This window comes from Dinoponera quadriceps, unplaced genomic scaffold (assembly GCF_001313825.1).
Source record: "Dinoponera quadriceps isolate SergipeBrazil2010 unplaced genomic scaffold, ASM131382v1 scaffold553, whole genome shotgun sequence".
NCBI classification, from domain to species: domain Eukaryota; kingdom Metazoa; phylum Arthropoda; class Insecta; order Hymenoptera; family Formicidae; genus Dinoponera; species Dinoponera quadriceps.
The window spans coordinates 25,064-42,372 of record NW_014554644.1 but is presented as its reverse complement, the minus strand read 5'-3'; the positions used below and the strand labels follow the sequence as shown (position 1 = coordinate 42,372).

Below are 17,309 nucleotides of genomic sequence, written 5' to 3'. Positions count from 1 at the left end.
ATATATACGGAGTCTGTTCAAAAAGTATATATATATATATATATATATATACAGGGTGGATCATTTTAATCCATCCAGTCGAATATTTCAAAAACCAAGTCCGAGAGAGAAAAATTTTTCAGACAAAAGTTGTTTGGCTGCGAGTGGACCATAAGACGCTACCATTGGTTTGACCTTGTAGAATTATTTGAAAGTCACATGAAGGTCACCTCAATTTTTTTTATCGGCATCCTCTATTTTTTATTATATATTATTGTAGCTGACCTCGAGAGCTTTCCAGAACACTATAATGAAATGTTTCTTTATTTAGTACTTTTCGAGTTATAAAGCTCCAAAGTTGCAATTTGAATTAATAGGAATTAATAGTCTGTAGATACAATTGGATATTTAGGTATCAATTGATTACGGAAATCTNCCACTGTTGATCGGAGTATCAAACTTTATTACTCACAATCAGAGGCTTATGTTTGCCAACAATACCCATGGCTGATTATCGTTCAGAGATTGTTGATATTCTCCTTGTTCTCGGAGAATGTGAACTAAATTATCATGAAGCTTCGCGAGTTTACCGGAATCGTTACCGCGAAAGAGAACAACATCCGAATCATACTACAATCCGGGACCTCGAACTAAGAGCTCGCCAAGGCCGTTTAGGACGTCAAAGAGCACATCATGCATTTTCAAATTGCAACTTTGGAGCTTTATAACTCGAAAAGGACTCAATGAAGGAACATTTCATTATAGTGTTTTGGAAAGCTCTCGAGGTCAGCTACAAGAATATGTAATAAAAAGTAGAGGATGCCATTTAAAAAAATTGAGGTGACCTTCATGTGACGTTCAAATAATCCTTCAAGGTCAAACCAATGGTACCTTCTTATGGTCCCCTCGAAACTAAACAACTTTTGTCTGAAAAATATTTCTCTCCCGGGCTTGGTTTTCGAAATATTCGACTGGATGTATTAAAATGGTCCACCCTGTATATATTATAGGCAAGTTTTCTATTCAAATTCTGAACAATAATTACTCTATCGGACTTGTTAATGTACAATCCATGTCCAATCGTCAAAGATTCGTGAGACGCACTTCTCGGCAGCGGACAAAAATGAATTATTCTGTGACATCCTGTGAAAAACCACTCCACATTAGACATACTCGAAAAGTTTAACAGCTTCAAAGACCTAGAATAGCTCCTTATATTCTCGTCATATTTTTTCGTTCTGATTTCTTCTATGCTCTTTCTTATGGAAGACATTGGTATTCCGAGGATAAAATGACCTTTTCCTTTTATCCTTCCTTCCTTTCTTTCTCGATCTTTCTCCTCTTTTCAGCTAGCGAGATAGTCGTGAGAACAATCGTCGGATTTTGACTCATGCGGGACGGAACGGAATCGGCCGCTGCTACTACGTGCTCTTAGCCTCTAATAGCAGAGTGCGCACATTTATCCCCAGCGCGACCTCGCACCGTCTGCTGTAATACGTGACCGTGGGTACTTTATGTAATGCCTATAAATCCGAGGGAATTGCGAGAGCTTTCGCGCAATGGGAGCAAGATACGACGATCTTCGTAAAGAGCCTCTATTTCCGCCGATTTCTAACTTAATTTCTACGACTACAATTTCTACGTCGGCCGTTAATCGCTGTGCGATCAATAACGTTGCGAAATTTTCTGCTGCTGCTCCGCTATTATTCTGGATCGCATAGTATTATAGATAAACAGATATGTATATTCGTATACTTTAACCTGGAAGGCCACACTGACGTTTGCATAGGAGATGAGAGTTTAAAATATGCGAATGAACATGACGATAATCGTCGCGTTAATTTAACTACCTACAACTTGTACTTAAAGTCAATTCACGATATGAAAATTAAATGTGACAATGTATAAGATCTATGTTTTTAATTTGTAGGAAATATAATTTTCGATTATAGTTCTGAAAGATCCAGAAATAACGTTAAAAAATAGGCGTAGTTGAGGAATGGGCGATTCAGTAGAAAATGTTATTATTTCGCATCAATATGTATTGTGAATAAAAATCGATACACCTCAAATATCAGATGGAATATATTGATATTGATGATAACGATATTTTCGATATTTTTGTTATATATTGACTGCATTTCAATTATATTTATATAGAGTAATTCATAAATGAATGTCAATATTTCAAGGGATAAATGTACATATTAAAATAAGTAAAAAACGTCATATAAATATATGTCCTATATACCTTCAATTTTTGAGTTATGGATAGTTAAAAAAATATCCGAAATGTCCGCCTCGTGCATCAACACACGCTACTGCACGCTTTAGCATTAGCGAGTTCGCACGCACTCGCTCGAAAATACTAGGTATTCTTCAAATAGTCTCAAACCCATTTCGTATCCTTTCTCGCAGATCATCCACATTGTTTACTAGTGTTGAATACACAATAGATTTTAAATAGCCCCAAAAATAAAAATTGAATAGATTGAAATCAGGAGATCGTGGCGGTCATGCGATGAGTCCACCTCGCCTTATCCATCAGTTTGTGAAGGCGTTGTTTAGGAATATTCTCACCGCAAGAAAGGAATGAGGCGGACCACCATCCTACATGAACCACAAGTTTTGCTTGATACCCAGGGACATATCATAAAATACTTCCTGAATGACGTTCCATAAAAAGTTAAGATAAACAGGTCCATTTAGTCAAGCTGGAAGAAAATATGGCCCCTAAAGATTATCTTCCACAATTCCTCCCCAGGTATTGACAAAAAATTGTTATTGGTGCCTTGACTGCAAGATTGCGTTTGGGTTATCTTCTGACCAAATATGTTCATTATGAAAATTTATTATTCCATTTCTGGTTAACTTCGCTTCGTCAGTAAATAAAATGAAACATAAGAAAGCAGGGTTCTCAGCAAGTTGTCTTAGTAATCATTAGCAAAAATTTTTTCTTAAAATGTGATCTGCCTGTTGAAGACTTTGGACATGTTGTAAATGATATGAATAAATCTGATATACGAGGTCTGGCTATTAAATAACGAGACTGCGCGCGCAGAAGTCGTCCTAGAGGGAAAAGGGGGGAAACGAATGCAGCTTTGGATAGGTGGAAGTGTCTACTATTCCAGTATGAAAACTTGTTTTTGTCGCTTTAGTAGTATTTTTTCTATAGAGATTAGAAACGAAAGTGTTTTTTTCTCATGCCGATAACAAGGTGTGACGAAAAACACGAGCAACGGATTAATGTGAAACTTCTTGTTAAATTAAAAAAAAAAACTCCGACTGAGTACTATAACTTGTTGAAAGAGGCCTATGGTGAGAATTCTCTATCTCGTGCGCGTGTTTTCGAATGGTATAAACGGTTTTCTGAAAGCCGAGAGAGCACCAAAGATGACCAACGTCCAGGTCGACCTGTCTCTGTTTCAACTCCGCAAACAGTGACCAAAATCAATGAAATTGTGCGCAGAGATCGTCGTATGAGCATTAGGATGATTGCTGAAACTGTAAACGCCGATAAAGAAACTGTTGTGAAAAAACAAGTCGTGGATCTTGCACCAGAACAATGCACCTGCCCATAACGTGCTGTCTGTGAAGCGTTATTTAGCCGCTAAAGGCACTCCAGTGCTCGAACACGCGCCGTACTCGCCTGATTTAGCACCCTGTGACATTTTCCTGTTTCCAAAAATCAAGTCTGTCTTAGAAGGAAACCGGTTCGAGTCGATGGAAGGGGTGAAGCGAAAATCGGCGGAGCTCCTAAATACATTTACAAAAGAAGACTTCCAACATTGCTTTGACCAATGGAAAAAACGAATGGAACGGTGTGTGGCGAGGGGAGGGGAGTACATTGAAGGGGAGCATTAGATTGTAGAATAATTTTTAAAATAAAACTCTTTTTCATAAGCAGTCTCGTTATATAATAGCCAGACCTCGTACATTACAACGCACGCGGCCTTACTGTCGCGTTCGCTTCCACGAGCGCGATAACGCTGGCGAAGGATATCCGAATGTTTGGCTTGCGGCCCGACAATCTCGAAGGTCGGACGGACAAGGACGGGGCGCCGTCTGGGGCAAAAAGATGGTGATGAATCCCCTGTTCAAGAGAATTCGCGCGACAAATTACTGAGAAGCAAAGTCAACTCCTCGTGAGCTACGCGAAATACGAAATAAATCGAAACCGAGTGTTAGGCGCCAGATGCTGTGGGCGTCGCCGAAAATCTAAGAGCTCGCGGAAATTTTCCCTTGTGTTGCTTTGTGATAAGCACGACTAGTTCAACAGTCCAAACGGTGAGGAGCGGGGTAAAAAGTTTTCGGGCAATAGATTGCACGAATTCTAGCTAGGATACTATAACAATCAAGGTAGGGACGTAAAAATAGGTGATGCGTTAACTTAAACAAACGAAAATAAAATTTATTTAACACGGAAATCTCATTAACAAGAAAAAAGGAAATAAAAGTAAATTAATAAATGTCTCGACACAATGGCTTCTGACGAACGCCGTCTGAGCGGTCGTTCTCACGTTAATAACGGAAATAAAAGCGCAATTGCTAATGTTGAAAAGGCCAGAAATTTAACCAGAAACACTAATTACACCAAAGACACGACATCAAATTATTAGGAGCGCCCTAACGATGGTCGCTCTTACGCTAACGCTAGAGGTTACGCACGCGACAATTAGAGACGTGCGGAATGCACGATATTTTATACTCGCGCGACATGGATAAGGTCAAACCATTGGCGTGCTGTCGAACGCGAATATCTAAACGCTAACTTCTGGACGCCAATCTTGGCTAACTTGAAATTTAAGACAGAAAAAAGGCACGCAACACAGCACGATAATACGCGAGAACGCTAACACGAAAATATATTGGGTTGGCAAATAAGTTCGTTCGGTTTTTTAATCGGAGTAGGTTTACTCGTTCTGCTATCTCTTTTCCACAGCTATCGCACAACGCGCTTGCGCAGCTGAAAAACGACGTTCCACCTAACNCGTTCTACCTAACCTCTTTGTAAACATACGCCGGTTAATACCAGAGTATTGTGCGTACTGCACGGTTGCAAATATGGAAGAAAGAACGTCCATTTTCGCCAAATTTTACTTTTTTATTTCAAAAAAGGCAAACGAGCTGCGGAAGCTCATAAGAAAATTTGTAATGTGTATGGGGACGATGCTTTAACAGAACGTGTGTGTCAAAAATGGTTTGCCAAATTCCGTTATGGAGATTTTGATGTTAGTGACGCGTCCTNCCACGACAATGCCAGACCCTATACTTCATTAACTACTCGGAACAAATTGTGAAGGCTTGGCTGGGATGTTTTGCCTCACCCTCCTTATGCACCGGCACCCTCTGATTATCATTTGTTCCGGTCGCTGCAAAATTCTCTGAACGGGAAAAACTTTGCTAATAATGAAGCTGTTAAAACGCAACTGGATCAGTTTTTTGCCGGTAAACCTCAGACGTTTTATGAATGTGGAATTATGAAATTGGTAAAAAGATGTCACGAAGTCATAGAAAAGAATGGTCAATACATTATTGATTAGTACATATTTTGTATATTAAATAAATTGTATTTTATACCAGTCAAAAAAACCGAACGAACTTATTTGCCAACCCAATACGAGTACGAAAATGTCACACTAAACGAAAACACGAAGTACGCGAAATTTGTGGCCAAACGTAATAATCAAAATTTCCCGTCCGGCGAGTAAACGACTCGAGCTGAAGGCGAAAATATTTCATCACTTGCGACTCCCTGAGTCGCTAACACGAACCCAAAACTCTTAACGCAACTTATCGCGTCCAGTGCGCTAAATAAGTGCGAGAGAAAAGCCAAAGTTTCCGCTAAAGAGACGCGAAATATGCGCGAGAAAAACGCCGATTACCTGCGACCAGAGCGCTCGGTAAACGCGAGAAAAAATCAAAAGTCGTGATACGGAGGAGATGCTGCGCAATGCTACCGCCGGAGACCTGCTATCCGCTGCCCCATCATGGAATTCGTGCATTGAACCATACGATGCGATATCAACGCGAAAGACATGCTAACGCCGCACAAACGCGAAAAAGATGCTACATAAACGCGAGAGAAAGCGCTACATAAACGTAAAAGAAACGCTAATGAGACGTGAAATAGGCGCTACAGGAACGAGAAAAAAACGTTTCGCTAAGAACGACACAAGTAGCTAATTCGTCTCGTCGTTCGATCAGGGACCGGTTTTCATGCGGTTTGCAACTTTCGCCAGCCTACGATGGCGCAGCCACGAGATCCCGTCGTCCGTCAAATTCGGATTGCTCAACACACTCAACACGATGGAATTTATAAAACACTAAAGTGCCGAAACGTTCGACCTCGCACAACGTGACTCGGCTCTGACGCGAGTTCGTGGCTTTCAATTAGAAAAGGACAATTTTACCAAACAGTTCCATCTTCCCCTTAAGTCGCCTCTCGCAATAATCTGCTCTACAGCCTTGGACGCGGTAGCGCTGGACCGGGACATCGGGAATCATCACCCGTGGTGGTCGTGGCGACGGTCGAGACGCAGAAAGGCACCAAAGGATCGTCGATCCATCATTCATTGACTGCAACATCCCCTTCTTACGTAACACGTGAGGGGGCGCGGACTAATTAGCGCGCGAAAAGAGTTTGCGTCACTCGCGAAATACAATCGGACGAATAGCGTACATTATCTACGCTACGCAATTGTCCATCTTCCTTGAGCTTCCTCTCAAAGACTTTTTGCCTTCTAAGTCCTCGGCGATGTCCCTCGGAGCATCTTGTCTCGTCTTTTGGGGCACCCTTCGGGCACTAGGTGGCACGCACGCTTTTCCACGTGCAGCAAACGACGCGCTCGGCGATGTTTCCGCGTGGCCAATCAGCGCGCTGCTTCACGCTCACGAGCGTAAGCAGGATTCGTTGTTTCCTCCCGGGCGTCGTGGGCTGGCCGAATTCTCACGTCGAGAACTGCTGCCGCTTTTCCTCGGCAGCAGTTCTCGACGTGATCCACCTAATGTTTTCGCTTTCCGTAGGTCCATTGAAGCGTCAAATACAAAAATACAAGAAGCTTTAAGATTAAATCGGGATACGCTAATTCGGCCCTCCCCTTGAGATCGGTAAGCGACGTTTTCCGGTGTAGAGAAGCAGTAGCAGCGCCGCAGTATCACAATAAATGTGTATATATATATATATATATATATATATATATAGTGTGTGTGTGTGTGTGTGTGTGTGTAGGGTGGATCTTTAAATTCCTTGATATCGTAATCTGCTGAGAAACTCTTTTATTGCCGTTTCACGCTCCCTCTACTAACGAGCCACAACTCAATTTTCTTTTTCTTTTTGTTTCTGCGAACGCCACTCGCCCGCAACTCTCACTGCGCACGCTGCACTACTGCTTGGGCGCTAAACTTAAAAATGCCTTGCAATTCGGCGAGCCTAACTAATGTTCGCCCTCGAACATATAAAATATAAAGTATCTTAACAGTCTTGTCCAACAACATAGAATATTATTTTTTTTTTGTTTAATTGGATAACATCAAATAACATTCTCGAATTTTTTAGAATTAACGAAATGAACTTATTTTTAAGAAAATTTCACTTACAATAGACGAAATCACTTATAATAGACAAACTCATAAGTTTTTTCTAATTACAATTAACTATATATCTTATTATGAGCAATTGGATATATCCTTACTAAACTTAAAATTCTAGTTTTTCATAGTAGAGTCGCCGCATCTCTTTTCCATGATCGTATATTGCACGCTTGCCATACATTCTGTCAAATAAATACCGGGAATTTTTCAATAAAACACAAAATATTGGTTTAATTATCCAAATTTATTTTGACGCTTTCAAAATAGGCCCCATTTGATGCGATACACTTATGCCAACAAATAATCTAGTCGTCGAAACACTTCTTATAAGCACTTTTTAGTATGGTCTGCAGGTCCTTCTGCGAATTTTGTTTCATGGCTTCATTGGACTCAAAACGTTTTTCACAAAGTGGTAATTTGAGTTTGAAGAACAGGAAAAACCACATGATGCCATATCTAGCGAATAAGATGCTTGGTCAATGACATTCGTTAAGTTTTTGGTCAAAAATTCGCGTGCAAGTTTCGATATATGGGACGGCGCATTGTCGTGATGCACAATTCAAGAATTGAACTTCTACAAATCTGGCTTTTTCCAACGAACACTCTCTCAAACGCCTCATAATGCACAGATATTATTGTTAGTTGATTATTTGCCCCTCCGGAAGGATTTTCCATCATTATTTCCTTCACTTTGTTGATGTTTTTGTCAGTTGAAGATATTGAAGGTCGACCGGAAAGAGATAAGTCTTTAACTACTTCTCGGCCTTCTTTGAATGCGTTGTACCATTCGCATGTTTTCGATAAACCTGACTCACCGTATGCCTTCCATTACATTTTCAACGACTCAGCACAAGAAATTTCGTTGCGCAAACACTTATTTACTCTAAATGGTTTAAAGTTTTACTCTAAACTCTTTTAATTATGGAATTAACTTTTTCGAGACCGCTACTTTACTATCGAAATTCTTTACATTTATTTAATTCCCTTCTTCATCCTGACACGTAGGATTTTTCTTTTGGTTAACATACGTTTCGTTATACTTTTGAGGTGTCTCGACAATCGTTGATCGGCAATCTTATTTCTAGTTACGTCTGATATTCATTCGTTATCAAATACATAATTTTGTAAATAGATTGAAATCGCATCCTTAATTCTACTTCTCTGTTTTATGTCAAATAAGATCTGGCTTAACATTTCTCCTGTACTTTTATTTAAGGTGTTATTCAGTCCATACTCTATATTTCCTAACACTTTATACCAATATTTTCCCGTGTCGTTGTCCACAATTTTAACTAGCATTGGAGCGATAATTTTATATAACCTTTCTGCTTTGCCGCTTGCTTGCGGCGAGTCGGTAGTTATTAATATATATTGAATATCGTTTGCTCAGTAAAATCACGAAAATCTTGTGATGTAAAAGATGTCAGAGATGATTATCTTTGGACGACTATAACTAGAAAAATAACTTTCTAAATATTATATGACTTCAGTATGAGAGTAGTGAGAGGTTTGATGGTTGGCACTATTGGAAATTCACAGCGCATTGGAGATGGCAACACCATGTGTCATTCTAAAGACTTGCCAATCAATTTGGTATATCGGACCTCATAATATCTAAAATAACTAGTCTCGAGTTATTTATTCCTTTAAACTTATTTGCGTAATGAGATGCGTCTGTAACCTCGTAATTTTCTACATATTTTTTTTTAATGATTCTAATTGTATTTCCAGTATCTATTAAAGTATTTGAAATTGGAATATCATCACTTATCTGGAATGTAACATCCTGCCTAATATCTTCATTCTTCGTAGATTGCTTGATACTGTGAGCCTCCTTCTAGTTGTCTTTCTTGTCGTCTTTCCTGGTTATCTTTCTAAGACACTGCATTACCTAATAACCTATTGCACCGCATTCGAAGCAGAATCCTCGTTCACGTAAAGGCTTCTTGCATTCTTTCAACAAATGTCCCGATTTACTGCAATTGAAACAGCGGATGCTTCCACAAATATTGCCATTTCCATGATCATCCTTGGATCGAGATGTTTTGGTTTCTCCTCCATTTTCTTCGATTTTTTAGCGAAACTTTTGGAATCCGAACGTGGAGAGGAAATGAATGGAAATCTTGCATTCTCACGTGATCCAGTAGTTGCTAGTCCGGAATGCCTTCTATTATGTAGTCCATTGGTTCATCTTCCTGTATTGGGGCTTCGTTAACTTTTTAACTATTTTGTCATGATAATACTCGTTTAAACCTTCTGTAGCTTTCCATAATCTGCCTCAAATTGTTTGCGTAGCTCTAATTTTTCGAGTCGAGAGTTATACGTCTTTTTCAAATCTACTCAACAGTTCTTAACACTATACCGTCCGCATGTCTAATCGGGATTCTTTTGTTTGGCGCCGGTAGAACTGACTCAGATCATTTCGTTTGTCGCCGGCGGTTTTTCGAAGTTTTCAGGAGATCATAAATCTTCAGTTCTCATTAGTTTTTAATCGTGTCCCGCTATTTTCATGCAATTTCGAGAATATATGTAAATAAATGTAACATTTTTTTGTATGATATATTTATTTATTTGTTAATATTTTATTGGGCACTTAGTATTTCTCTTTTAGATGATATGAAACAAAACAATCTCTGAGGTGTAACGCGGCTCCACAAGACTTACATATTAAATTTCTCGTCCTTCTTTTTTTGTTTTTGGAACATACATGGCACTTTCTTCGTTTTCGTTTGTCGATTTCGGAAATTTGTGTTAGCTGGTGTTGCTTTAGCTGACCGGAAAGTCTGTCGATCGAATTATATTGTCTGCAACTTATTGTTACTTAAATAGAATACAAACAGAACACCAACAGTACACTATCAGAACACAAATGGCACCACAGTGCTGTCACCGGCCTTTGCATAATAATTTTGCGCACAACACCAACGTGGTGTCGCCGGCCTTTGCGCGATAGTTTTCGCGGTACACCAACGTGGTGTCCCCGGACGGCATAATGTTAATTGGTATTCGTTATAGTGTCTGGTGTAACTGTTGCGAACGTTCAGATAGGGTGGAGGAGCGAGCGCCGAGTCAGTTACCGAAAATCGGTGGAGAGTTGATGCGTGGGACAGTCACGCGCTGTACGTCACGTAGGGGAACCGTCCGGGTCGACGTCGCTCTTGTCGTTGATGCGAGGGCACAAGCGCGCTATGCGGAGTGGCGCACGCGAAAGGCCTACCACTTCGCACACGGTCGCTATGCCTATACAAAGGCTCTATGCGCGAGATGAAACGGTTCGCCAACGCGCGAAGGACGCGAGATGCCCCTTATAAGGCGGCTCGTCGCCGGGTTCCCCCGCCCGTCCGAGCGGAGTAAAGCTACGCTCCTGATGACCCCTTCATGACCTACCCCTGTAGGTCACTCTGAAAGCCTTTCCGGACCTTCTGATGCACGCACTGCGTCGTAGGGAGGTTTTCCTTGCTCCGAACGCAGAGTCCTTCGTTAGACCTAAAGTGCGCTTCAGATGCTGCCAGCGACTCACCTGACCGGCGGTATGCGGTGCCTGAGGCAAGGCGTAGAGGTCTTTGCACCACCCACCTTGCCGTCGGCGTAGGTGTTCTTAGGGTAGGTGCCAGACGTCCGTCTGCTTCCCAATCATGTATAAAAAAAACGAAATTCGTAGTTCCCGAGATACCCAGGACGTAACAGATCCATCAATTCGGAAAACCAATATTCCTGCAGTATGTAAGGGGGTTGAATAATATTGCAGGAAATAGTGCAATAATTTAGCATGAATGAATGTACCGACTTACCATGCCTTTTTAGCAACGATCTTTACATCAGAAAACTACGAAATAAATAAATAATTTGTTTTTCGCAATAGCTCAACCATAAACTATTCTAAAATAGCAGTGTTTTGTCCGATGTTTCCTTCGGCCTTCCACAGAGGATAGAAACTTACAGAATTTAATTCGTACTAATCACAGTTAAGATATAAAGGTGACCAATATTATCCACTGAACAATATTACCCTATTCTTCTTTATATAATGAAATCAATCGTATCAGTCATCCATTTTGCTATCTTGTAAAAGAACAGAGGCTGTTGGCAAATATAAGAGAATATTAAATATTTTTTCCAAAAAGAAAATCTTTGCTATTTTGCTATACGGAATGAAATATTTAAAATGAAAATATGTAAAATGTTTCTAAATAGGTATTGGATATGCAGTCGTCTTAATTGCGTTTTACGTCGATTTTTACTACAACGTTATCATCGCTTGGTCACTGCGTTATTTCTTCGCCTCGTTCTCCGGATTGTTACCCTGGACTACCTGCGATAACCCTTGGAACACGCCGCTATGCCGCGAATTCGATGAAAATATTACATATGCGATGGAAGATTCGATAGCCGGCGAATTGAATATGAATCTTGGAAATATCACACAATTTCTGGCAGATCAAGGATCGGATGTGATTGTTGCTAGTCAGAATGTAGCAGATAACCGTACAGCATACACGAGCGCTGCTCATGAATATTTTAAGTGAGCGACACTTCAAAAATCATATATATTTGTTGACAAAATATAATATTACACATCAATAACTTAATTTAAATTGAGAAATTTTATTAAAATTTAGTAATTTTTATCATAATTATATTTTTAATCTTCTTTGTATTAGCATGTGTATAGTAGATTATAAGTTCTTAAAACCAATCAGGTCGGTAATCAAAATGCAAATGGTTGAAATACCAATATTAACTGATTCCAATTATTTCAATGGAATAATAGCATGTTTAAATAATATACAGGTATCCAAATGTATGCCGCAAAGAACTTGAATTAAAAAAATATATCAAATGAGTATTCACATATTTTGGAATTGATATTAAGTAGAATTTTTGTAATAGAAATTGTTTTCAAGATATCATGAACATTAAGAAATTTTTTCCCTTAAGTCGTGCTATTTTGGAGCTACATGAAAGCGATGGCTTACACGACCTCGGAGCTATTAAGTGGGACATCGCGCTATGCTTACTCGTGGTCTACCTAGTTTGCTATTTTTCTCTGTGGAAAGGCATCTCGACTTCTGGCAAGGTAAGCTGAATATTTCACTAAAGATTTGAGATCCTAAAGATAAGCGGCCGATTTCCATAAGGTATTTTTGATTTCCTGCAAACACTTAAAATCCATGATAAAGCGCTGCATATCTGTATAGTTTTATAGAAAAATATTACTAGTTGATCAATAATCAGTTATTGTTGCGCAGTATTTTTATTAGTAATAACTAACAATTTTGAGTATTTAAATAATATGATCATTAATACTTTTTAATTTAGCAATGCTTCATGTTAAATGATTAGTACTAACAGTAATTATTACTGGAATTTATGATTCCACAATATTTACTGTATTAGGTGCTTGCAAATGTTCGTATGATATTAAAGCCATTCACATTTATTAATAACAATGATATGATGTAAAATATTTAAATTAAAGTTTCTTTTTTAATTAATTATAATACCACAACTAAGTGTTACACTCATCTAGCGGTTATCATTTCGATAGTGTTACTGTGTAAATGAATATACTCCATCAAGCAGTTCCAGAATTGAATTAGTTAATTCAACGTCATCTAATATTCTCCCTATACCAAGTCCAAATGAGATTCAGCAATAGTATAACAAGAGCTTATTATGAGTATTTAGTTTTGAGCTTCATCCAAACAACAACTAATACATTTTCATATACTTAAGGTTTAACTCTTCTTTTTTTCTTTTTAATATGCGCCTTCCATCTCAGTTTGACAACGAGTGTCATGCCTAAGTATTTAGCTTCATTAGCACATGTAACATCTTGCTGATTAATTTAAACAGGGTTATTTACATTCCTTTTGTTTGTAAAGTGTGTTTCAGTTGACTTTGTCCTGTTTAGTTGGACTCTCCATTTTTTGTCCATACACTGACTTTATTTACAGTCCGTTGCAGTTTATCTGTTGTCCCCTTAATGATATTCACAACTGCCATAATTGCGGTATCGTCCGCAAAGATAACTATAGTTATATATTTTTTTTTCATCGTGTGTTATATCCCTTATATACAGCAGGTATAGCGTCGATCCAAGGACACTACCCTGCGGAATTACAGCAGAGATCTTCCTAAATTCCGAATACTCATTTACATGTTTTATTCGGAAGATTCTATTAGATATGTAGAATTCAAGGATTTCGCAGAACTGCCTGGGGGGAACATTCTGCAGTTTATGCATCAGGCCTCTATAGCATACCTTGTCGAATGACTGAGAGACATCCAAGAATACACTCGTGCAAACTTTTTTACTTTCCAGCGCTTCTTTAATTATATTGGTTATTCGGTGAACTTGGTCGATGATAGAGTACTTATTTCTAAAGCCAAAATAGTGGTTCTGTATTAAGCTTCTTTCTTCTAATATTGGATTTAAGCGTTTTAATAGTTTTAATAATAGTCTTTCAAATACCTTCGACACGATAGGTAATAAAGAAATAGGCCTATATGAATTTTTGATATGAATCACTTGCATTTTTGCTAGCCTTATGGATCATTTTAATTTCAGCCCTTCTATTGTCTCGGCACGTATTTCAACCTAAAAGTCGCGTTTATGAGATATAAAAATTTTTCAGTTGCCTTGTCAGATAATTCCTTAAGAACCTGTCCTGTAATCAGATCGTATCGCAAAGTCTTTCTCTCGTTCAAGTTATGCACAACTTGTGTGAGTTCTCTTGTCGAGGCCAGACGAATTTCAGTATTTTTTATTATATGGTTTCTTTGCAAATTTTCATTCGCTGTCTGTCTAGGAAATGGTTTAAATGTTTTTCTCAAGTGTTCGACGAAAATCTCTGCTTTTTCTTTATCACTTCTGGTTAAATAATTATCGTTTTTGCGAATGGGTATTTCTTGGACTTTGGGTCTCTTGAGTCCTCTCGTGACATTCCAGAGAGAATAATTTGTATCTTTGTCCGCTGTTAGTTCATCCAGGAACCGGCTACGTGTTTGTCAATCAGTCGTTGTTATAAAAAAACTTTTGCTAACTTTCGGGCAATAGTTTGATTTTGCTCCGATTAAACAACTCATCTTTTGAGGTAATCCATTTATCGGCAAATTTTTCTTCAGCATTTCGGAACCCTGTATTATCGTATAGACCATACTGCATCGATATGAATAGATAAAAATCAGATGGGACGAAAGTACGCTGGTTGCGACAAGACTTCTTAATCTTACTCGAATAATATTTCTTTAGTCGTAACAATAACATGCAATTTGGCGTTGTCATGAAGCATTGTCATGAAGCAAATAACTTTGCGTCAAGTCGCAACTATTTAAAGACGTTTTTCTTCATGGCTTGGTTCAAATGTCATTGTTGACTGTAGCTATTTTCTGTGATTATTTGCCCCAGTGGTAATAACTCATAGTAAAATCCTTTTAGTTCCAAAATACACAGAAAAACGGTATGGTTATGGATGTCGATGGGTGGCCGATAATAACTCATAACGTTTGACGTTTAAGATTATCAAAATAGATTCATTTTCCATCACTCGTAACTATTTCCTACAAAAATGTTTTTTGTGTCCGGCAAGCAATGAGAGACAGTCGACTCGTAATCGCAATTGCAAAGAGTTCATGGAGAAACTATCTTTTTTTCCTTTTGGATCTTTTCCATTGTTTTTAAATAGTGGGATACTGTTTTATCAACTCCAAGATGCTCTGCAAGCTCTTTTAATGTTTGAGCCGAGTTTTCGTTGCTTATAATTCGTTATTCTCCATCTTATTTAAACATTTGGTTCAGAATGTGGCACATCCTTAATACTGTAATCATTATTTGTAAACCACTTCTCGCTAATTTCTTGCTAAATCACATTTCGCAGATAGAAATGGACGTTATGTTCTCTCCATAGATCCCATAAATCAGTCTTTTAGCTATTACAGCAGTTTCATCACGATCAAAATGGTAAAGCCTGTAATGGCGAAGATGAACATTTCTGGTTCCATTTTCACTCACGATAAATGTAACGTTTTGTTTGAAACATTGGATTGTAAACCATCAATTCTGATTCAGTGTAGCCATTAAAAACTAAAAAATAATTTAAAGGAAAACTGTTTATTGGTGCAATCATCTCTTTCTGACCTTTTATAGGTACTTTTTATAAGTACCTGTAAAATTATATAATATTACGTTGTCCGGAAAGTCTGTGCAGATTTTTCAGTTAATGGCGTTGAAGTATAAATTTTAGAAGGTTAGATTAATACAATGTGTCAAATGCGTATATGCTTTGATAAATGACGTTTCAATGCATATTTTATGATATTAGGTAAATCGGAGAGTTCCGTTCATCTAGCGGCGAGTTGCTATGGCTAGAACTGTTGGTAACTAGTGTTTAAACTAAGCTTTATTTTTTAGTTTTATTATCTGTCAATAAAATTCTTTATATAAAGTTACACGTTCACATCAATAATATTGTTTTTTATTACATCGAAAATGTCGAAATTTGAGCCAAATAAGCGTCATTTGCGCAAAGTGTTAATCTTTTGCTTCAAATGAAAAAAAAAACTGCAGCTGAAGCTTATCGAATGATTATAGAAGTTTACAATGATAATGCTCCTTTCGATAAAACATGCAGAGAAGGGTTTCGAAGTTTTAAAAATGGTGATTTTGATGTAGAGAGCAAATAGCGTTCTGGACGGCCATGAGCATTCGAAGATGAAGAATTGCAGACATTGGTGGAGGAAGACTCATGTTAAACGCAAAAACAACTTACAAAAGCATTAAACTAAGTTCAATCTGTCATTTCCGATTGTTTGAAAGCCTTGGAAAAGGTCTACAAGGAAAAAAATGAATCCCATATGAACTGAAAGAAAGAGACATTAAAAGACGAAAAACCACCTCCAAAATGCTACTTGCTAGGAAAAAAAGAAAGGAGTTATTGCATTGAATTGGGATTGGCGGTGAAAAGTGGATCTATTTCGATAACTCCAAACGCCGAGAAACCATTTGCGATCCAGGCCAACCATCGACATCGATGCCACAAAGCAATATTCATGGGAAGAAGGCCATGCTCTATATTTGGTAGGGCCAGAAGGATGTGGTATATTATGAAATACTGAAATCTGGCCAAATAGTTACTAAGGATCTCTACCAACAACAAATTATCCGCTTGAACCGAACGTTGCACAAGAAACGACCAGAATATGAAACGAGATAGCATAAAGTGATTTTGCTTCATGACAACGCTAGGTCTCAAGTCACAAAACTTGTCAAGGAAACGTTAGAAGCACTTTGCTGGGAAGTGCTACCCCTTGCGGCTTATTCAGCAGACAGTGTTCTTCCCGACTATCTCTTGTTTCGGTCGATGGCACAAACACTTGCTGAGGAACGCTTTAATTTTTATGAAGATGTCGAAAAACGGGTCTCTGGTTAGCCTCCAAGATGAGTCATTCTTTTGCCACGGAATTCGCTTGCTGCCCAAAAGATGGGAAAAAATCATCGCTAGCGATGGATAATATTTTGATTGATGTACTTTTACATTTTGTTTTTTAAAATAAAACCATATTTTTTGCGAAGAAACGGACGGAAGTTTCCGATTTGCCTAATAATAGTTGTTGATCAATGAAAGATATATCTCTAATGAAGTGAAGTGCTTCTAACGTTTCCTTGATCAAATAAAGATATATCATATTGAAAAGGGAAAAAAGTAACATATTTTTCCGGTGCATAATACTTTTTT

General features: G+C 38.3%; 1 protein-coding gene across 1 annotated transcript in view; it reads left to right on the top strand.

Moving 5' to 3' along the window:
- The window catches only part of LOC106740589 (sodium-dependent dopamine transporter), a gene marked incomplete at its 5' end in the record, with an annotated part of 41,538 nt that overhangs the window by 2,084 nt on the left and 22,145 nt on the right, over positions 1–17,309 (top strand). The window contains 2 exons of the mRNA XM_014611778.1: positions 11,767–12,094; positions 12,511–12,649. Coding sequence (XP_014467264.1) covers positions 11,767–12,094; positions 12,511–12,649 — 467 coding nt within the window. The remainder of the gene's footprint in view (positions 1–11,766; positions 12,095–12,510; positions 12,650–17,309) is intronic.